The following is a 23,171-nucleotide window of genomic DNA, read 5'->3' on the forward strand; positions in this document are numbered from 1 at the left end:
TCTTTCACTCTGTCGTTTTGTGGCTTCTGCTGCTCTAAAATTTGTTTAGAGTAATTTTTACAGGTATTTTATGGGCTATGGGGAGAGAGCTACAGCAGGTGCATCCTTCTACTCTATCATCTTGGCTCCATCCCTCAGAAAGCAGTAAATTCTTAAGAAAAATTAGACAGTCGCCCCCGCCCCTAGCAGGACTTGCTGGACCATCATGGAGGGGCAGCCGCCCGGAGGCAACGAGGGGCCCTTGGCCGAGGCCCACGCGCACTTCCTGAGGGGTGAACACGACGAGGCCGAGGCGCTCTATTCGGCCTACATTCGTCAGTGCGCCTGCGCAGACAGGGGAGCGTGCACCGACCCTAGCTGCACCCTCCAGGACCTGGCCACTGCCTACAACAAAAGAGGTCAGATCAAGTATCTTCGGGTGGACTTCTACGAAGCTGTGGAAGACTACACGGCGGCCATCCGAGCCCTGCCCCGCTTCGAGGTCCCCTACTACAACCGAGGCTTGGTGTTCTACAGAATGGGACAGTTTGATGAGGCTTTCGAAGATTTCACCCGAGTGTTGGACTTGAATCCTGGCTTTCAAGATGCTGCGCTGAGCTTAAAACAGACTATTTTAGACAAAGAAGAGAAACAAAAGAGAAGTGATGAGAAATTCCGCCAGAATTAAAACGTTTGCTGCTCCTGCCCGGGATAATCTGGGCTGTGTTTGTTGTTGGCTAAAGCAGAAGCTCCTTGGAGAAGTTTTCATACCCATTGAAGATAAAGGGATGCTTCATGAGGAGGTGGGAGCGAGAACGGGCCGTGGCCGGGCCTTCGGCTGGTCTTCAGCGTGTCCACACACAGAGGATCACTTCTGATGCTTGTGTTGGATGATGACTTTAAAATGTTCAGGTATTTGAATTGGTAAACATGGATTACTGTAGCTGAAACTTAGAGATGTGTGCGGCTTTTCTTTCAGAACCCTAATGAGTAGGTCTGTGATAAAACAGAAATATTGGAGTAGAAAAAAGAATTCTATTTCTCACGGAAGTCTAATTTGAAATCATACGTGCCTTCCATGGCTGTTGTCAGAAGGTACTTTGCACATGTAAGAGAAGAGATGAACTGGACTCGTGTTTCCACAAGAAAGTACATCATGTGCCAGAAGTCTTGTGTTTGCTGGGGAAGGCAGGGAACAACAGGGTTAGAAGTCAGACATTTGCAAGGATGTGGGTGCCTGCCCAGTAACCTCTGAAGGCCAGCGACTCCCTCCTTGTGCTTTAGGTAAAACCTACAGCTTCAGAGGCCAGAGAAGGATCTTACGTAAGTGGTGAGGAGAACTTCACCCATCCTGGGTTTGACTCTTTTATCCATTAAGGGAATTCCTTTAGAAGCATTTATGTCACACCATCCCATAAAGATAATGAGAAGTGTGGCAGGAGTGTGCGCTGTGTGGGGTGGGGTTTGGTGACACCTGAAGTGCCCAGCCTTTGGAGGGAGGTGGGATATTTGAATTGGAAGCAAATGTAGTCGTCCAAGAGAAACTAACTTCATTTCCCCAGTTGATAGATGATTAAAGGATAGGAACAGGCAGTTTTCAGAGGAAGAAGCTATCTATAGTCATATGAAAAAATGCTCTAAATCACCATTGATTGGAGAGATGCAGATCAAAACAACTCTGAGGTACCACATCCCACCTATCAGATTGGCTAACATGACAGAACAGGAAGAGGATAAATGCTGGGGAGGATGTGGGAGAGTTGGAGCACTGATTCGTTGCTGGTGGAGCTGTGAGCTGATCCAGCCATTCTGGAGAGCAGTTTGGAACTATGCCCAAAGGGCTACAAAAATGTGCATAACCTTTGACCCAGCAATACCGCTTCTAGGAGTGTATCCCCAAGAGATCATAGAAATAGGAAAGGGTCTCACATGTGCAAAAATATTTATAGCAGCACTCTTTGTGGTGGCCAAAACCTGGAAATCAAGGGGATGCTCATCATTGGGGAATGGCTGAAGAAGCTGTGGTATATGAATGTAATGGAATTCTATTGTGCCATAAGAAATGGTGAACAGGAAGACTCCAGAGAGGCCTGGAAGGACTTATGTGATCTGAGGCTGAGTGAAAGGAGCAGAACCAGGAGAGCTCTGCACAGCGACAACCACAGAGTGCCAGGATTATTTCTGGTAGACTTGGAACTTCTTTGCAATGCAAGGACTTACAAAAATTCCCAGTGGACTTTTGAGGCAAAACACCTTCCACATCCAGAGAAAGAACTGTGAAACTGGATTGCAGAATGAAGCAGACCATTTTCTCTTGTATTACGTTTTGGTTTGTTATACGATTTCTCCCATTCTTTTTAATTCTTCTATGCAACATGACTATGGTGGAAGTGTATTTAATAGGAATGTATGTATAGAACCTATATAAAATTGTATGCTGTCTGGGGGAGGGATGGGGGAGGAAGGAGGGCAGGAGGAGGAGGGAGGGAAAAAATCTAAGTGATATGGCAGTGATTGTAGAACACTGAAAATAAATAAAATAATGATAATAAAAAAGAAAAAAAAAAGAAAAATTAGACAGTCATCTGGGCCATCAACCTCTAAAGTCCTTCAAAATGCTTAGTAATCACTTTAAAAATTTTTAGAACCTTTCTCCTTGTTCATCCTATTCTAATTAAACATAAATACTAGAATTCAAGAAAAATAAATTACATTTTAATTTGATTTGGTTAAATTGGCAATACCACAAAAGAATCTTTTATTTACTATTTTTAGTTCATATGTATAGTATTTCAGTTATGTAGACAAAGAGGTTTTTGCTACTATATCTACTAATCATAAGCACCACTTTCTACAAGAACCCCTTCTTAATACCCCAACTGTCAGTGCCCTCCCCACCTTTGTTGTATTTATTCTGGATATATTTATGTATATGTGCATGTTTCCCTCAATAGGATGGAAATTCCTTGAGAACAAAGGTTGGCATTTTTTGTCTTTGTCTTTTCAGGGTCTAGTTGATTTCCTTACATATCACAGGTGTTTAATAACTGTTTGGTTATTTCCATGGAAAAATGTTTTCATAGTTCCAAGATGCCAATTTACAGATCAGCTTTGAGAATAAACCTGAGGTCAAAGCCTGCCTGTATGCTTACAATGTCAGTCTACCATTTCAAATGTGGCAGAGACCTTGGGGAAAAGGAACTGTGGGGATTCTTTGGCATAATTTTCCTCCCATAAGATGTTAAGCTGATGGTTGGTGATACAGTTCATGGCAGATCTATGTTAAGATTCATTAAGATAATTTACTGGGGCATTCTTGCCCTGCAACTAAAATGATCTCTAAGCACTGGGAACAGTTGGGGTAGAGAGAGGTGTGATGGTGGCTAAAATAAAACTGGTAGCCTGAATGAGTCAGCAAGACTCAGGTCTTCTGTAATATCACTGCAACAGCTGAGTCAGAGGGCTAGAGGAGCTGGCCCTACCCCAGCCTTTAGCAACTCTATTTTGAGCAGCATGACCCTCTTGGAATGGGAGTAGGGGGTTGGTAGTAGAAGGAGGTGGAAAAGATAAAGACAATTTTTTCAGGGCATATCACCACACTATTTTCTGTCTTTGGGAGGCACTCAACAACATTCCTCTAGTGTCCAGGAGTCTAATAATCTTGATGGATGATACACATATAGTGAGTTTAAGCTTTTCAAAGAATGTTCACACATAATTATGTCATTGGATCCTGGGCTTCCCTTGCAATCCCCAAGAATTTCCTGCAATCCATTCATTTAAGTGGTCACCCAACTGTCAGACACATTTTTAGATCCTAGTAATGACCTATTATTCCCATTTGCGATTTTCAATCCAGTTTAAAAAAATACAAAACAACTTTCAACATCCATTCCTAGGATGAGAGATGTTTGTTTTTGTTTTGGGATTTTTTTTAGGAGGGGAATAGCATTTCAGCACCCTGAAGATGAAGGGGGTGGGGATGGAGGGAGAAGGGTGGCAGAAAAGAAGAATAGATTACAAGGGAGACAGTAGTGAGGGCTTGACCATCAATGAGTGCCACCAGGACACATGGCATTCAGAGGTGACACTTCAAAGACCACCATCCCTCCCCCAGGATTCTCTTAGATTTCCAAGGTTAAACTCAATCTGACCAAGGAAGAAAGGGCCTCCCAGAGAAGTTATGAAATTCTCTGACAAGTAATCCATCCTCTTCTCTTCTTTCTTCTCTCATACCAAGCAGATTAGAACTCTAGAATGAACTAGGAATGAGTTGATCCATTGAGGAAGCTACTCAGACCAAAAAAGTCCTCTTAGGATAGCAACAGGCCACAATAGTTCCCTTTAGCTTGTCTTTGTAGGGACTTGAACCTGAAAAGCTGATGGAAGCATTCTAAGATCATGATATGGCCCAGAGACATTTGTGCCAGGGCTGCTGAGGCCTGCTTGATGGTCTGTCATGCTCCATTACTGCCAGTATTGTAAGAAAGAACAGTAAGCCACGATAACACCCCTGGGATACTGCCAACTACTGATTAATGATTCAAATGGAGCACTCTGGATACTGTTTCATAACGTTTCCAAACCTATGACTGGGCTTACTTCAAAAAAAACTTGCACCATGAAAAGTGTCCTAGATAATTTGGTGGTTAATACTGAAGTTTATGAAAAATCATCTAAGTCACTTTACAATAGAGGATAATGTCTGCAGATGACCAGAAAATATCAATGCCATAAAGTAGTCCCCCAGCACTCCCTCTCTGCCTGGGGAGCATGGCTGTATTCTCCTTAACTCACTACCCTTATCCTTGAGCTTAATGGCTGAAGGGACATTGCTCCTACAGATAGGGAGGTTCATTTTGGCTCCTTATCTACCAATAGGATTAAAGTTAAGCACTGATAAGAGTGTATTTTGGGGACTGATAGTGACATGCTGATCCGAAATGGTCAGTTGTTCATGATCCCAAACGTGATAAAGAGTTCTCCTGGCCTCACCCCCTGATTTACTAGCCAGGAACTGCAAGCAAGTCACAAAACCTCCCTATATGTCATATTCCACATTTATTAAATGAGGATACTATTGTTGACCTTCCATGGTTATTGCTATGAATGAAATGCTTTACCTAAATAAGTACTATTTTTTAAAAATTGTAACAAATTGGTTAAAGAGATGATAAGGCATCTGAAATGGTGACTTCAACTCCTACACCTGCTTTAGTGCTGATAGAATTTATCTGTTCAACAGTTTCAGAAGGATTCTGCAAATCAATGAGGTATCTGTGGATTTTCACCTGGAATGGTTCCCAGCATCTCTGAACCCTCAACTCAAAGAGATTCTCTGTGATTCACAAGTGGCTTAGTGGCCATATGCCCAGGTCCCTTCACTTTCAAGTTCTTTTCTCTGGCTCCTCTCAATAAGTCATCACATACCTTCTCAAGAGATTTAAAACTGAGGACTATGAGAGTGATTTGGGTTGAATAGGAATGGTTGCTTCAGTTTCTGCAGGTGTCTTGTGGCTATCTTTGAATGCCAGGGCTGCAGCATGACTTCCTGACTTCTTCCTTGATGAGAGTGAACAGCAGAGAGACAGGAGGACAGGCAGGAAGCACCAGCTCCATGTGGCTGCAGGGCAATATCTTCCCCCAAGAACTTAAACAAGCACTTTTTAATTGAGATCCCAGTTATTTTTTAGACCACTTAGAAAATGTGAACACGGATTGAATGTTCATCCCTCATTGCCAAAGAAGACCATGCCATCAGAGAAATAATGACATGACTTGCACTTGACTTTGTTTTGAGTGAGAAAGGGCTGTGCAGGTCACCAGCCTCACTTCTCCTCCACAGCCATCTGAATCCAGTGACCAGATACTCATCAGGATGACTGGAGATGACCCAGGATGAGGCAATTGGGGTTAAGTGACTTGCCCAAGGTCACACAGTTAGTGAGTGTCAAGTATCTGAGGTGAGATTTAAATTCAGGTCCTCCTGATTCCTGTACTGGTGGCTCAATCCACTGCACCACCCAGCTGCCCCTCTGGGTTTTGATGCAATTAGCACAATGTCACCTGCAAACAGAAACATCAGGAAGACTACTTCACCTCCTCTACCTGCAGTCTGTGCGGAGCATCCTTGACACATGGTAAACATCTTTTACAAATCTACTTCCTCCTGCTTTAAGGCTTGCTTGAGACTGATAAACAGAAGCTCAGAAAACAGAAGTTGTCTCACATAGATGATGACTGCTGTGAGTGCAGAACTGGGTTCCTGGGCTTACTCTCCCAAGAGTAGCTGCTGGTCAGCTGTTGGTGTTGGCAAGGAAAGCTGGTGATGATGGCTCCCCTCACTGATGTCTGTGGAGTCTGAGTCGGAAGGAGGCACTGCTATTCCCAAGGGCCTTGGGTTCAAGGTCTTAGGCTACTCCCATCAGAGTCTGCAGGCAAATGGTGGTAGTGGTTTGATTTGTTTGGCACATTCCACCTGTCTCTTCTGCAAAGTGCCTTGCTGCTACAACTATGTTGGAAATAGCTTGTTGGAGAGCTTTTAAAGATGAATTTACTATGGTCAGAAAACATTTTCTTAAAGTAAAAAAACCAATAGGATCTTCTTTATATTATTCAATTAATCATGCAACTATAAAGATGCGTTCCAAAACAGAAAACAGTATAAAAACCTGACTATGGCCTTCTTATATTTTTTGGGGGGGATGTCTTATGGTCTAGAAAATTCAAATGGTTTTCACAAGATAGCTAACCATTTGTCACACTCCAAATCTGCATTCACTCTCATCATTTCCATGTTTTCTTAATGCATTAACACAATCACTTCTGTACCTCTTAGATCAAGCAACTTCACCCAAGTAGCTATAAAAAGTGTCAAGGACTGTGATTCAGGAACACAAACAGATACTTAAGCCACTGAGCTTCTGACCCAAAGCAGTTAATTCAACTAACCAAGATGGTTTAGTACATGGGACAGATGTGTTACTTCAGGACTACCTGATAATGGATCAAGGTTTGTAAGGGTTGGTCTGACTTGCTCATTAGAATTTCACCATGAACCTATATATGCAAGATATCAGCCCATGAGAAATCAAACTTTTCCAGGGCCTAAGGGAAAATCTGGTAATAAATGCCACACTTTCAGGCCCATCATTAGTTCTCTGAATCCACTCAATGTGGTTTGAAAGGGCAGTTTCTTCTCTGGCTCACAAGCAGGCAGATGTTAATAACACCTGCAAAAGTCCCTAATTGACTGAGTCATCATCTCACCTTCCTCCTAAGGCCATCTCCTGTGTCCTTTCCTTCCTGCAGCCTTGATATATCCAACCACTGCTCCCCCACTTACTGGACTGTTTCTTTCTTATAATTACATCATGTTACTTAGCACATACTTTGTACTTACACGTGTATGTGTTGAATTCTTCCTTCTCCCTCCACTGGAAAGTAAACACCTTGAGGGGAGGGGCTATTTCATCTTTGTCTTCATATCTCTCAGAAAGGAAGCAAGGTACCTTGCACGTAGTAGGTGCTTAATAAGTGTTTGTGGAATGAAGTGGAGAGAAGCTTGGTTCAACAGTTTTTAAGTTCAAATATTTTAAGATGGTTAGGACTCACTACAACTGTATTACAAAGTACTTTCTCATATAAAAAGCACTTTAATCCCAGGAAACCTCTGAGGTACACAGTGCAAATATCATCCCAATTTTACAGATGAAGACCCCTCTCCCGACCCCAGGTTCAGTGAATTAAGTCCTGGCCCATGGTTACATAGCTAACTTGAGTGGAAGAGCTGGAATTTGAACCCAGAACTTTGATTCCAAGTCCATTATTCTATATAGAATATTATAAAAGATAAATTTTTAGAACCAAATAAGAAAACCAGCTTTTTGTTGATTTCTTGGAAATAAGAGTTCAAGAGGAAAGGAGTTATACTCTAGAATAATAGTTTTTCCAGTTAGAAAGTTTATTAAAGAGTCTAACTCATTTTACAAGTGGGAGAAACATTTAAGTCTAGAGAAATTAAGAGACTTGCTTAAAGTCACACTGTCAGTTTGGGGCAGTCAGAACACACATGATATTTAAGGATACTGTTTGTGGAACATGGTGTAGAAAAATAGTGATGAAGTCATGTGATTCTGTCTTTGACTAACATGGGGAATGGGAGTGCATGGATGCCTTACTTTTGTGTGAGGTAAGAAATGTGGCCCCAGGAGGTGTTTTCAGCCTTCCCTGGCTTGTTGCTACAGAGGATTTGCTATCTATCGCGTAGGATTTCTGCATAGGTTTAGGGTGCAGGTTGTCTACCTTCCCAGGCAAAGTGGACCTCGGCTCGAGGGTCCTGGTTTCATCCTTTATTACACTGGTAACTTTGGGGAAGCCAGCCTTCCAGTGAACCTCAGTTTCTTCATCCATAAAATGAGGATAACACAACCCATCCCACTCACCTCACATAGTTATAATGATGACCAAACAAGAATGAATGTGGTCATGTTTTGGTAAAAAAAAAAAAAAAAAAAGTATTATTAGCTGCATTTACAGAAGTGTGTGCATATATATATACATATAGCCATAAAACAAAGGCATTCTCAAATGAACTTTTCCAAACAAGTTCAGGTGTTGAAGGAAGAACAGGGGAGGAGAGGGAGAAGAAAGACCTCAGATTACCCAGGGGAGAGATAACAAACATGACCTTCAAGGCACCTTCTGGTAAGGAATAATAATAGGTTGGGCCATGGAGGAGCTCACCTGGAGTGTGGCCAAAGGCGTTTGGGGGAAGAAGCATGCGATCAGGTTGTTCCTATTTTAATCCTTTCTGCTTGCTATCTAGATGTAAAGCTCAGTTGTTGCTACCCAATAAAGGAGTAAAAGTGCTGGTAGTGCCCTCCAAATTCTGTTGCTCTGGGGCAAAGACATCTCAGCCTTCCTTACAGATGGCTTTGCTACATAGGCACGTGTATGATGCCAAAGAAGGTCAGAAGCTCTCAATCTTGAGTACACGTGGCATCCTTTAGTCTGCTTTTCTCAGGTCAGCACTACAGAGCTCAGGACAGAGTAACAATGTCAACTGGCCGGCTATTTTTTATTGTTCCCTTTAGAGAATCAAGGAGAAAGGGAAGAAAGGACATTAGACATCTCTACCTCTATTCCCTACAGAAAGGCACAAGGAGACATTTCTACATGCTACTGCTACCACTGCAGCCTCTTCAAGGCTACAAATCTGAATAAGAGGAGGGAGATAATAGGACCAAAGGACTAGGAAATTGTCACAGTGGGGCTTCTGGGAGATGGGAGGGATTCTGTGGGAATCTGGAAAATTTTAAGAAGCTTTTAGAGAAAAGAAGAGAATAGCGCAGCACCTTGTTGGTATAATGTAAGTTCCCGAGGCAGGGATGGTACCATTTTTTAATTTGCATCCCTACCGTGATATTCGGCCTATTTTAGACACTTAACAAATGTCTGCTGAATTGAACTTAATTTGTTGCCACAAGATTCCAGATAAGGAAAAGACCATCTAGTCTGATCCCTTCATTTTACAGATCAACCAACCCACAAGCATTTGTTAAGGTAGGCACCATGCTGAGCACTGAGGGCACAAAGAAGAAGAATGACAAAATCCTTCCCTCTTGAAACTTACAATCTAATGCATGAGGAAAATGAGGCCTGGAGATGAAGTGATTTGCCCAAGGTCACACAAACCTTAAGTGGTGCAGGTCAGAAGTCAAACCCAAATTCCAAATCCAACATGCTTTCCCCTGGCTCCGACTGCCTCCCACCACCAAATGGCGTTTTATTTGCCAAGTGCTTTATGCCTCATTTGAGGCCAACACTCATAGCAATCCTGTGAGTTAGTTGTTAACCCCATTCACAGATAAGGAAACTTGCCCATGATTATACAGCTAGGAAATGCTACAAGGGGTCTTTCTGACTCTAGTGCCCACATTCTACCCCCTATACCACTGGTGTCAAACTCAAATTGAAACCCAAAATAAGGCCCTGCTGGCCACATATTGACTTAGAAAATCACATATTGACTTAGAAAATCACATATTGACATTAACTATATTCTGTTGTATTTTTCTTTATTTTGTTAAACATTTTCCAATTACATTTTAATCTAGTATTGCGGGCTGCACGTTTGACAATTCTGTACTATGCCAGGCAGAATTTACTCTTTTAATGCAGTTTACTTCTTTATCTCCATAGGTGAATTTTCTATTACACTCAGAGTGTGGCCTGATTCTTAGAGCCTAGATCAGTGCCCCATACAATGTGGACATTTAATAAGAATATGTAAGGTAATTAAAATGTACTCATGGAAAATATCTAAATGGAATCGAAAGGAGTCCATAGTCAAGACAGTTTGGAGGAAGCAACAAATGGATAACTGGCCTTTCTATTCCCAGGGTATTCATTCACTGCTTTTCTATCTACACACCTATATCTTAAAGTTTTAGGCAGACAGCAATTCTATGTGAGCCACAAACTAACCTTATTGGGAACACATAAATTGAGCTTTGTGTTGTAGCCAAACAAAGCTCATGTGATAACGCATGATCATATGCTTAATATTTGCTGTGTTTCTTGTTGTTTAGTCATTTTTTTCAGTTGTGTCTGACTCTCTGTGACCCCTTTTGGGTTTGTTTTTTGTTTTTTGTTTTTTTTGCAAAAATACTGAAATGGTTTACCATTTTCTTCTCCATTTCATTTTAGAGATGAGGAAAACTGTGGTAAACAGGGTTAAGTGACTTGCCCAAGGTCACATAGCTAGTGAGTGTCTGAGGTCAGATCTGAACTCAGGTCTTCTTGACTCCAGGCCCAGTGTTCTACCCACTGAGCCATCTAGCTGCCCCATAATAATTGCTGTGCTATGTGGTAATTAAGCATAAAAATTAATAATAACAATAATAATAGCTAGCATTTTATAGTGCTACAAGGTGTGCAAAGAGTTTTACAAATATTATTTCATTTGATCCAACAACAACCTTGAGAGACAGGGGATTATCCTCATTTTACTGATGAGGAAGATAAAACACATAGAGGTTAAGTGACATGCCCAGGATCACACAGCTAATAAGCATCTAAGGAGGAATTTGAACTCAGGTCTTGACTGATGGTCTAGCACTCTATCTGCTTCACCACCCAGCTTCCTTTATAAAGTACTTTACAGAAATTAAGAATAATAGAATTTATTACTGAAAGGATATGTGTCTACCATCTAGTACAACCTCATTGTACACATGAAGAAACTAAGGGCACTGAGCTGTTCAAGATCCCAGATGTAGTAAGCAGCCAAGCTAAGACTGAACCCATCTCTTCCAAAGTCCAAGCTTTTCTCCCTTCATACCAGCTGCCTCTCTAAGTTACCGTACCCTGATCAGCATTATTTGTACACTGCCAAAAAAAAAAAAAAGTATTTATGGATACAGTTGGGGGAGAAGAAAGGGAAATGGGAATCAGTTCTGAGGCCCTTCTGAAGACTCAAGAGATCTAACCCAGAAGGAGCCCAGTGGCCAAACTCATGCTCTCTTTTCACACGTATTCATTCTGTCTCTCTCTGTGTGTCTGTCTGTCTGTCTCTGTGTCTCTCTCTCTCTCAGTCAACCACAGCTCCCAAATTCTTAAAGCTAGGCACCACAGACTCTCCTTCTCCCTTCTCTACCAGTTTCCTGGCCTTGGGCCTCCAATGTCCACCCCTGCTTTAGCTCTCAGCACCCGAGCAGAGAGGGTACACCCGTCAGCTATTCACACCTAGACAGAGTGAAAAAACCAGAGGCAAAAGGGCAATACATATATACAATTGATGACCACACTGAATAAAGACAACACTAAAAGACAACAGAATGCAGGTTCAAAGTGATAGACGCTGGTATCAAACAATTACAATTAAAACACACATTGTTCAAACTCAGATCTTGTATCTCAGTCCAGCTCTCTATCCATTCTGCCATGCTCTCATCTTTTCCACTAACAACAAATCAGTGGTTAAAAAGAGACAATGGCATGTACTACGAGTTGTAATCACTCTATTCAGAAGATTTGCTTGTTGTATGGGAATGTACTTTGTGGTGGCCTTAAGGATTTGGATGGGGGTAGGATCTCTTGAAACAAAAAGGATGTGGCCAGATAGGTGGTTTCCCCCTCCAACAGTGGAGGTCACAGCCTTCCATGCCTGCCCAATTCTTGTCCAAGAGATGCTATGAAATGACAAGAATGCTAGACTTGGGAGTCAGGAAGACTGGATTGAACCTCATCTCTGACTAGCTGCAAGATCATAGGTAGGTCACTTTGGAGACTCAATTTCTTCCCTTGGACAACAGAAAAATACCTCTAGTACTTAACTCACAGGCTTACTGTGAGAATTGAGTGAGAATGTATATAAAAGACTCATGGTAATTATTATTTTAATACCTTCCCATAAATCCTCCAAAGGGAGTCCACCAATGCATTAAGGGCCTTTCCCAAGTTCTTTGTCATCACCTGTATAAAATCATATGGCTATTTTTTAAAAGAAAGGCCTATATTATGGATATTACATGCTGGGAAAGGGGAAAATTATGGATGTCAGCAGGAAACTTGTGAGAGGAAGGGGAGGGAAGCCATCCACCATTCAGATCTTAGTGCTGGGTGTTAGAAAAGAAACCTAATAAAACTAATTCACAGAAAAATAATGGGAATCCTTATAAAAGGATATCAAAGATTCTAGATATATATTTGGAAAGAACCTCAGAGAATCCAACCTTCCCCATGTTTTTTTTTTTTAATAGATTAGGAAGTTGAGGACCGCAGAATCTAAGTGACAAGTGCAGAGGTAAGCAATAGAATCAGAACATGAAACTAGGCCTGTTGGCTCTTAACTCCATACCTCTTTCTGTTACTCCACAGTTAAAGTATGAGAGTTTTGATGGTTGTGGAGAAGGAAAGAATTCATTAAGTGGACTACAGTGCCTTGGACATACATATTTAATAAATGATTATTGAGCTAAACAGTAATTTTGGAACTTGGAGAATGGACCACTTTGGAGTACAGCAGGCCTAGAAGGGGCTATGACAGTGGGAAGGGTGCTGAGGTTATCAGGGCTCTGAAGCCCTGGGACTTGGGGGAAAAGGAAATCTATGAAATGAAAGATAAAGGGCACAGAAAAGGAGGTGTGACTCCAAAAGTTTTGCTGGAGCCAGCCTTGAACCCCATCCTCTGTCTTCTGGCATGTTTATGAAGTAGATGGAAGGCCTAGAACTGAGTGAGCAGGTTTTATGGAGATGGTCAGAAATCCAGGTGTCCAGGATGAACCATGTACAACAAATGAAAAGTGTACTAGGAAGAGCGGCTTGGGTTGGAGGCAAACAGAACCAGAGGAGGTTTAAAGTGGTTGTGAGAGTAGAGTTAAGAGCAATAAGGAAGGAAGGTATGGGGACAGTGGGCTTGGGATTCAAAGTCGGGCCAGATGAAGACTTACAAGCAGGTAAATAGAGTTGTGGGAAACTGGACTTACAAGGGTTTGAAAACCATCATGATTTCCATCAAAAATTTCATTCACCTAGTTCATGTGGTAAGTTCTTGGTGTGAAGATATGAATATAGTGCACAACCCACACCAGCTACAATGCAGATCCATAGGACTCCAATGTAAAGACTTTATTAATGCTCCCAAAAGGAAAATACAAGACATAAACTTGAGGATACACACACTATATTATTCTTATAACAGAAAATTCCACTAATCATAGGATCATAGATGTAGAGCTGGAAGAGACTCCAGAGGCCCTCTAGTTCAGCTGTCTCATTTTACTGAAGAGGAAACTGAGACCCAAGGAGTTTATGTGACTTGCCCATGGTCACAGAGATAAAGTAGCAAGGACAACTGAACCCAGGCTTGCATTTGAACCCAGGTCCCCCGCCTTCAGAATTAGCATATTTTCCTCTGTACTATACTGTCTCCCACAGGTCTGTTTACAATAAAAACAATCTTTACTAAGCATGTGCCAGTGACAGTGTCTTTTCAACTACTCGCCAAAAAAAAAAAAAAAAAAAAGCTTTCTGACAGCATCACTACACTGCTCAGGTTTCCTAACAGAATTTACCATCTGACACACTGTCACACTTTATGCTAAGGACAGCAATTCAAGTTGCTCTAACACTTTGAGGTTTGCAAAGCACTCCCTTTATAACAATCTTTGAGGTAGGTAGCATAAGGATTCTTATTCTCATTTTGCAGGTAAGGAGGTTAGAGAGTTAAGTGAATTGTTCATGGCTATATAGCTGATAAATATTTGGGGCATGATGGGAAGCACAGTAGTATTGATTGCAGGTCCAATGCTCTATCCACTCTATCAAGTAGTCTTTTATGTAATCCACTGGTTCAGTTGTGTTCCTGTTGTTTTATCCAGATTTTCCCCTCACAAATACCCTCTCCATAGAAACAATCTTCATGTTTAGTCTAGACCCATGGTCTTGTCCATGTTGATAAGTCAGGCCTTTACTCTAACTCATGTCCACGGACACTGTATTAGATGGGGCTGGGGAGCAGGGGGGGTACTTTCTGAAGGCAGACTACCTAAAATATTGGCTTCTGACACTCTACATTTGTAATTCATTTACTCCAACTCAAACACTAGCTCACATGAAATCACATTCCTGGTCACAAACCTAGAGGTAACCTAAACCAGCTCCTGGCCATTTCAACATTTTGCTGAAGGTCTCAGGTTCTTCTAGACACCCTCCTGAAGTCTTTAGCATTCTGTTCAGATGAGAGATAGCAGATACAACCTCCTTCCTGCCTTTCCTCTTCATGACTCTAGACCAGATTCTTTCCCTGGCTCCAAAACATAGAACTCCCCAATCAACAACACACTGTGTGTTCCTGCCCCCTTATCCTGACCTCTATTCCACACATAATTTCACCAAACCTTGTTCCACCCTTTTAGCCCTTTGATCTTAATTTGGTACCTAATTGCCCACAGTAGTCCAGCACAATACACCATTCTTGAACTGTCTCAATGATTCTGCTTCTTCTAGATCCTCCTAGAGGGACTATAAGCTTCCTGCCTTCTAATGCTGTTAACAGCTCTCCAAGCCATCCTCCCAGCTAATGATGGCCATGCAGCATTATTCTACCGAGCCCTCATCCACTAAAACCTGCTGTCTGATGTCATCACCCATTGAAGTCTACATGCCTTGTCCTCTACTACAAAGTCCCTCACACCAGCTGATCCAGATAATCTGGCATTCTTGAATCCCCTGCCTATTCTTCCTATATTAAAAATATCCCACTCCTCATTGCTTGCCTTCAAATTGTGTTCCTATACCATCATTCCCTACTTTTGTCATGGAGTATTCAAGTTCTTTCAATTCTTCTTGATTCCTTTCCCTTCTTACAACTGTACCTTCTCTACAGTCCCTTCCTTGACTGGAGAAAGTTTTCCTCTCCTAACAGTTGTCTTTCTCTCACCCTCTATACCAGAGCAATAAGTGATAGCACCCAAACCTATACTCAAATGCAACACCTGCTGGTTTATACAGCTTCTCTGGGTAAGTCCTAAAAAAGTCTGACCAGTACCAGAAAGCATGAAGCGGGTCAATTCTGATATTATATGTCTAATACTCTGAACTTCTAGAGACTAAGGACTAGGCCTATGTAACTGGCTTTGGATAAAATGTACAACAGTGCCCTGCTTATATAAGCATGTAAATACTGATGATAATGATTTCAATTTTTTAATTCTGCTCTGATCCAATTATAGAAGACAGTTGCCAAGAATGCTGAAGATCACTATTACTTCAGTCTAGTTTTTAACATCAATTACCTCAGCAGAGTCCTAAAATAAGAGACCATGGCACATCTATTTATAGAGTGAGAGAGATCTGAAGGTAGCTGAAAGTCCTGAATAATTTGCCATTAGCTTTTCAACACCAAAGTTACAATTCTGCTGCATGCAAATGTTATCCTGGGTAAGAGGATTCCAAGTGATACAGTTACAAGGAGGAGGAGAGCATCCATTCCAGGTCCACATGCACTCTGGAATGAATGAAGGAACAGCTGGCTAGGGATTACTTACCGGTTTATCTTTTATGGTGGGGCTTGACACACACAGGTAAAGTTTACCATCTTCTTCTAGACAGGCATCTATCAAAGCTTGTACTGAAGTTTCCTCCTGGAACAACAGAAAGGCATAGCCTTGCAGAGAAACAAAACAAAAAAGAGGGAAATAGGAAATCAACAAATTAATCTGAGAAAGGCCTTTTATTTTAACCTCCTTAGCAAAAAAATCTAACAACCATCAATGGGACAGAGACCTTATAGCTTACAACGAATGTTTCACCAAATTAATCTCTTTAGCCAAGGGCCAGGACTGGACATTATCTAGCTAGTAACCAACACCTACTCGCCTCCCAGTATCCTTCTAGCTCCAGGGTTCCCAAGCTGCTTTTGGGCTGATTTCTTTCTCTGCTTTCTCTTCCTAAGGCCCCTGTAACCACACAAGTAAGAAAAAAAAAGCCAATGTTTACTGCTGACAAATGGGGTCAGAGTGTTTGTTAATTCTGCTCAATATTTTTTCTTTGTTAGGGCCAGAAGTGGGGTATATTGAGAAATAGCTGATGTTAAAAGGAAAAGGTGCTAATTTTTTTTCAAGAAACTAAAAAGTTACCATTGCCATTCATGGCTTCTTTTTTCTGCTGATTCTTAGTGGTGGGAAGTGCCCAAATGGACATTCTCCAAGTAGAACAGGACTGTCTTGGGTTTATTTTTGAGGGAGATGGGGAGCTCAGTGCTAAAGAAAAACTCCCCTCTGACCTTCCTTGAACTAAATTTCTAAGTAGGCAAAGTGATCACAATCTGAGAGACCTGCTCTAAAGGAATAAAAAAAATATACTCACTGGGGAAACTTCTTCCTCATTGCTTTCCTCATTACTTTCCTTACCAATAGTGTATATAAACATTGAAATCAGTCCACTAACACATAGACCCATTCACAACGAAGGTCTAAGAATAAGTATACGTTTAGATCTCAAACTTGCACAAGAATGTTCTCAGATGGAAACAAGGCTATAGAAAGGACTTATTCACTGTTTCTTTTATTAAATGTGCCAATTTTTCCCCCCTTGAGTACAAATTTTCTCCCCTTTGGATTATAAAGCCTTCAAGGAGAAGGTCTGAGTTCTTTAGGTCTCTGAAAACAACAGGCCTTCAAATAAATGTGAAAATACCACCTATACAACACACCCAAACCATCTACACATTTAGAAAAGGGTGTGTTTTTGTATGTACAGATACATAAATTATATGTAAATTTAATATATAAATGTCATTAATTTATACATGATGGTCTAAACTGACTATAGCCTGATTTGTAAGTTTTAAGAAATTAAAATTATTTTCAAGTACATAAATTCATAGTCTGATAATACAAGAATGATGGATAATTAAAATATAAATTGCTCGCATGTTTACAGAGCTTCTAAAGAACTTGAGGGCACTTACAAATTATTTATTCTTTAAGGTTTTCAACTAATCTCCAATTACTCCATCTTGCAGACATTATTAATTTGGTCTTATGGTGGCTTGTTAACAAGGTAATAACCTTGGACTCCTCATTTCCCTACCTCAGAGTAGAAATATGTCTCCCTCAAATATACAAGAAATATTACAGCAGTTTTTTTTGTGGTGACAAGGAACTGGTCATCAAGGGCATGCCCATCAGTTGGGGAATGGCTGGACAAGTTGTGGTATATGAATGAAATATAATACTATTGTTCCATAAGAAATTATCGACAGGTCGATTTCAGAAAAACCTGAACTGATACATGAACTGATGTTGTGTGAAGTGAGCAGAACCAGGAACCCTGTACACTGTAAGAGCAACATCTGTATGCTACCTATATCCAGAGAAAGAACTGTGGAGTCTGAATGCAGATGGAACCATACGATTTCCTCCTTTTTTGTAGGTTTTTTTGTTTTTTCTTTCTTGTGGTTTTTCCCTTTTGTTCTGATTCTTCTTTCATAACATGGCTAATGTGGAAATATGTTTAATATGATTATACATGTATAGCCTATATCAGATTGCATGCTGTCTTGGGGAGGTGAAAGAGAAGGGAGAAAAATTTAGAACTCAAAATCTTATAAAAGGGAATGTTGAAAACTAAAAATTAATTACTTTTTTTTAAGAAAAGAAAATAAATAAAAGTCTCCCTACAGGAGTTCCTTGCTTTTGATCCATGGACTTATTGGAAGAAGTGAGGAAACTGAATTATGTTTCACATATATACATATTACTATCCTTCCAATGTATGTAGCAGCTGTTGTGATTCATGAAACAGAAACACATTTAAAAGCAATACTGAGACCAGCAGTGACTTCAGAAGATTGATGGTGAAGAGTGCTTCTTGCCTCCCAGAGATAGAGTAGACAATAGGTATAGAATAGGGAATACACAGTCAGACATGGCCAATGTGTTTGCTTAACTATACTTCCTTATTTCATGGGAGAGTTATGTAGTTATGGTTGGTCTTTGGAAAGTGGCAATGACATTAAAGAAAAGCATTTACAGAACATTCATTTTAAAAGACATTACTGAATAGTAGCTATTGGTTATCATATATTTTCCCAACAGAAACTAACAATTTTCTTGGGATTTGTGTAATTTTGATGAAAAATTGGGGTTCTTATATTAAAAAAGATTGAGATCCAACACTGTTTGGCAGTTTTATTAATCACATCCTATTTATTATCACTGATACGGAGTGCCACTACCCAAGTGCATTAGGTCCCTCTCATCTCATCCTCTTCTTTCAGTTACATTGAACATCTTTCAATAGGTGATTCTCTTATACGTCCTAAACCTTTTCCCCAAAATGTATTTCTTCCTTGTCCCAGGCCAATAAACTCTGACCCTCTCTCATCAATTTAACTGGTAGCTTCTTCACAAAACCTTCCATGGCTAAGGGAAATGACTTTTCCCTAATTATCTACCTTCCAGAACTCTCCTTTCTCTTAACCAATATATACTACTGCTATTCTCTCTGTGTTTTACTCTTGTTGATAAACAAAGCCACTCATTCATATGCATTTATTGACTATTCATTAAATGGGCTACATGTTCTCAAAGTATGTGATATTGAACTACTTGAAACTAAGCTGTATGTGTGTTTAAATTACTTTTTATACTTCCTGGTGAGCCCCTTTCTAAGGGCTTACTAAGAACCTCAAGTTTTTTACTTTTACCTAAGTGCTTCTGATAAGGATGCATAAAAACATACACACACATGCACATACACAACAGCCCAAAAGAACTCTTGACCTGCAATTCTGCCTGCTAGGCACAAGAGTGGGATCAAGTCAGCAAGTATAAGACTGAAAGGATAATCATGTTCATGATGGGTTCCCCCTGAGTGGGCCTTGGTAACATGCTCTGACTAGGCTGAGGTCAGGTTAATTCTAATTCTGATGGAAATATAGTTCTTAGAAACTGAAGAAGAGCCAACACCATTAGATCAGAGGTTTGGGACAGCATCACAGAGTAGTAGATAGAACCAGTCTCTGAAATCAAAAGACCTGGGACAGCGTCCCAGTGACTCATGTGTGAACAAGACCAAGTCATCTCACCAACCTGAGTGTTAGTCTCCCTGTCTTATGGGCATAATGATACTTATACCATGTAGTTTTCATTGGGTTAGTTTTGAGGATAATGCATGTAAAAATGCTGAAAGGCATATATAGGGCAACCTAAAAATCTTAAGCGCTGTTTTAAGCTATAAAATCTTTTCTTGCCCTTACCAGGGAGAGATCCTCACTCCATTATTTATTTCAAAGCTTTAAGCTCTCTAAGACTTTTGAGACACTAGAAATGTTCATGAGGCTAGGACCATGTTGGCATTTTCACTTCGCAAACCAGGTAGCTTTGGCCACAGAGTGAAGGTCTAAATCTGGCTAACCACTTCATGTTCATGCTGGGTAAAAGAAGGAATAGCACTGGAACCATGTAAAACCATAACAGCTACTGGAGAAAGAACTCAGACATTTATGAAATGTTTGACCTTGGGGGAGTCCAAAAACTCAGCTTCACAAGGAAAGCTGAGGCTCGGGTTAAGTAAGTTAGAGATTCAAAACTGCTTCCAGAGGTCAAGGCAAGGTGAGTCAGGGATTCAATAGAAACTGAAGGTAGACACAGTTAGAAAGCAGCTTGTCTGAAAAGGATCTCAGGGTTTTAAATATTGAAAGCTCAATATCAGACATAAGTGCAAATGTGGCTGCCAAAAAAAATGGTTTATGTGATCTTGAGCCTCCCTAAAGGAGACAAAGTTTTCAGAAATAAGAAGATGACAGGAGGAGTATCATGTTCAGTTCCTGGAAGCTTAGTTTTGGAGAGACATTGATAAGCTGGAGGGCATCCAGAAGAGGACAGCCACAACTGTAAAGAACTTTGAGTCTATACCATAAAAAGATTAATGAAAGAAACTGGAGATGTTTACTCTGGAGGAGAGAAAACTTAGAGTGACATGATAGGTATCTTTCCATGTGTGAAGGTTTATCAACACAAAGAGGAATAAAATTCAGTCTCTTCACCTCCAAAGGGTCAAAGACTGCTGAGGTTCCTTCCCAACTCAAAAATTCTGTGATCAAAGTAAGCTTGATTTTTTTAACCTTTTGTTTATTTTTCATTTTCAACATTCACTTTTATAAGATTTTGACATCTAAATTTTCCTCCCTTGCTCCCTTCTCCCCTCTCAAAGATGGCAGGTAATCTGATATAGGATCAAGCTTGGTTTTTGGTGGAGATCACTGATGTAAAAAAAAATCTGCACTGGTCACACAGGCTTCATTTCTTAGCAGGATATGAAGCAATAAGAGAGTTTTGACTATTTCTGGAAAGAAGATCCTGGAAACTAGTATAGAGTAGTGACTGGCTTTTTGCCCTGTGTGTTGTGAACAGCACTCTGCCCCAACTCTATGTCAAAGTCATGGAGTATCAATCATCTAAGGTGCTTCCCTAAGCAGAGGCAGTAGATCAAAAACCAGTCATTCCCCAGGTCTCAGCCAATGGAACGAGAGGGAGCCAGTCAACAAGGCAAAAAAATGGCAGTGGCAGGACCACTATCAAGGATAGTAAATGGACACATGGTTCTGGACAAATGGGAAGATGGGGCTGGAGGTGGGAGGCTCAAGCTAAGTAAGTTAGAGATTCAAAATGGCTTCCATAGGCCTAGGCTAGGTGAGTCAGGGATTCAAAAAGTGCGTGTGTGTGTGTGTGTGTGTGTGTGTGTGTGTGTGTGTGTGTGTGTGTGTGTGTAAATATGTGAAAAATATAAAAATCTTCAGTTGCAAAGCAAGAAAGGTTAACCTACAGTTACTTAGTACCCTTTCTTGCCAATGACATCAAATCATCAAACCTTAGGGAAACTATTAAAAATTCAGTATGTCTAATTCATGTGGGAACAATAATTCCTTTATCAAAGGGAATATTAAAGACATCTTTGTTATAAAATGCAAATACCAAGAGAGAATCAGCCTCATCAAGGTCTCAGCTGCGTTTCTGTGAATTATGGCTTTATAAGGTCATATACAGAGAAGGACTCTTACACAAAAAGCAGCATCTTAGATTGTCTAGTTCTGCCAATGCTTCTCAGAGATGATGATAACTCATTGCATGAAAAAAAAAAGTCTAGCCAAGTTTATGTGGCTCTTGATGTGGCTCACTTTGTACTGATTCTCCCCTTGGTACGCTGGTCATTTCTACATAAGTATCCCTCTCTTACCTCTGCCCATTTCTCCCTCTGACTTCCTGAATCACATGTGAGCTCTGAACTCATCTCAGACTAATAAGAGAAGGTAAGGTGGAAGGGAATCTGAGCTCTCAGCCTGCAGTCTGGGCAGCTGTTATTGCTGTGCTACATGGGTCAGAAGGAGCAGGAAATAAACTCAGAAATGTTTAATTGTTATTGAATGAAAAAGGTTGGGAGACACATCAAATCTCAAACTGTATTATAAAACAGTAATCATCAACACAATGTGGTACTGCCTAAGAAAAAGAATGGTGGATCAGCGGGATAAGTTAGGCACATAGTACATAGTAGCAAATAATCATAGTAATCTACTGTTTGATTAAATCCAAAGATCTAAGCTTTTGGGACAAAAACTCATTATTTGACAAAAACTGCTGGGAAAATTGGAAAGTAGTTTGGCAGAAAATAGGTATAGATCAACACTTCACATAGTATACCAACATCAAGGGTGATACCATGGGCAAATTAGGGGAACATGGAAAAGTACTTTACCCTACAGATCTATGGATGAGGGAAGAATTTATGACTAAACATGGGAAAAAAAATTTTAAGCGTTTGATAAAAACCTCACTTCTAAAATATATAGAGAAATGAGTCAAATTTATAAGAACACAAATCATTCCCCAATTGATAAATGGTCAAAGGATATGAACAGGCAGTTTTCAGATGAAGAAATCAAAGCCATCTATAGTCATATGAAAAAATGTTATAAATTACTACCAATTAGAGAAATGCGAATTAAAACAACTCTAAGGTACCATCTCATATCTATCAGATTGACTAATATAATGGAAAATGATAAATGTTGGAGGGGATGTGGGAAAGTTGGTTCACTAATGCATTGTTAGTGGAGTTATGAACTGGTCCAACCATTCTGGAGAACAATTTGGAACTATGACCAAAGGCGCTAGAAAACTGTGCATCCCCTTTGACCATGCAATATCGTGACTGAGTCTATATCCCAAAGAGACAGAAAAAGTGGGGGGAAGGGATATATTTGTACAAAAATATTTCTAGCAGCTCTTTTTCTGGTAGCAAAGAATTGGAAATTGAGGGGATACCCATCAATTGGGGAATGACTGAACAAGTTGTGGTATATAATTGTAATGTACTACTACTATGGTATAAGAAATGATAAGCAGGATGTTTTCAGAAAAACCTAGAAAGATTTAGAAGAACTGATGTAAAGTGACATGAGTCAAACTAGGAGAACATTGTACACAGTAACAGCAATATTATATAGTCAATCAATTGTGAATGACTCAGCTATTCTCAACAATGCAACGATGTAAGTCAATTTCAAAGGGCTCATGTTGAAAAAATACTAACTCCAGAGAAAGAATGAATGGAGTCTGAATGCAAATTAAAGCATACTATTTTTCACTTTAGTTTTTTTGTGGTTTAGTTTTTTTTTGGTT

General features: G+C 40.3%; 2 protein-coding genes and 1 pseudogene across 11 annotated transcripts in view; 1 reads left to right on the plus strand and 2 right to left on the minus strand.

The window, feature by feature from the left end:
* The window catches only part of CPEB3 (cytoplasmic polyadenylation element binding protein 3), a 242,138-nt gene that overhangs the window by 71,135 nt on the left and 147,832 nt on the right, over positions 1–23,171 (minus strand). For all 10 annotated transcript variants that reach the window (XM_072625177.1, XM_072625185.1, XM_072625167.1 and 7 more), the window contains one exon: positions 16,032–16,150. In XM_072625177.1, coding sequence (XP_072481278.1) covers positions 16,032–16,150 — 119 coding nt within the window. The remainder of the gene's footprint in view (positions 1–16,031; positions 16,151–23,171) is intronic.
* TTC32 (tetratricopeptide repeat domain 32) lies at positions 177–929 on the plus strand. Its single transcript, XM_072625217.1, has one exon. The coding sequence runs from the start codon at positions 206–208 to the stop codon at positions 665–667; it is 462 nt and encodes a 153-aa protein (XP_072481318.1). The 5' UTR covers positions 177–205; the 3' UTR covers positions 668–929.
* Positions 355–8,761, minus strand: LOC140529198 (small ribosomal subunit protein uS10-like; annotated as a pseudogene).

Source organism: Notamacropus eugenii, chromosome 1, assembly GCF_028372415.1.
Source record: "Notamacropus eugenii isolate mMacEug1 chromosome 1, mMacEug1.pri_v2, whole genome shotgun sequence".
NCBI lineage: Eukaryota > Metazoa > Chordata > Mammalia > Diprotodontia > Macropodidae > Notamacropus > Notamacropus eugenii.

Bases quoted from the DNA above. Each gene is read 5' to 3' on its own strand.
- TTC32 (XM_072625217.1), top strand. From the start codon at position 206: ATGGAGGGGCAGCCGCCCGGAGGCAACGAGGGGCCCTTGGCCGAGGCC.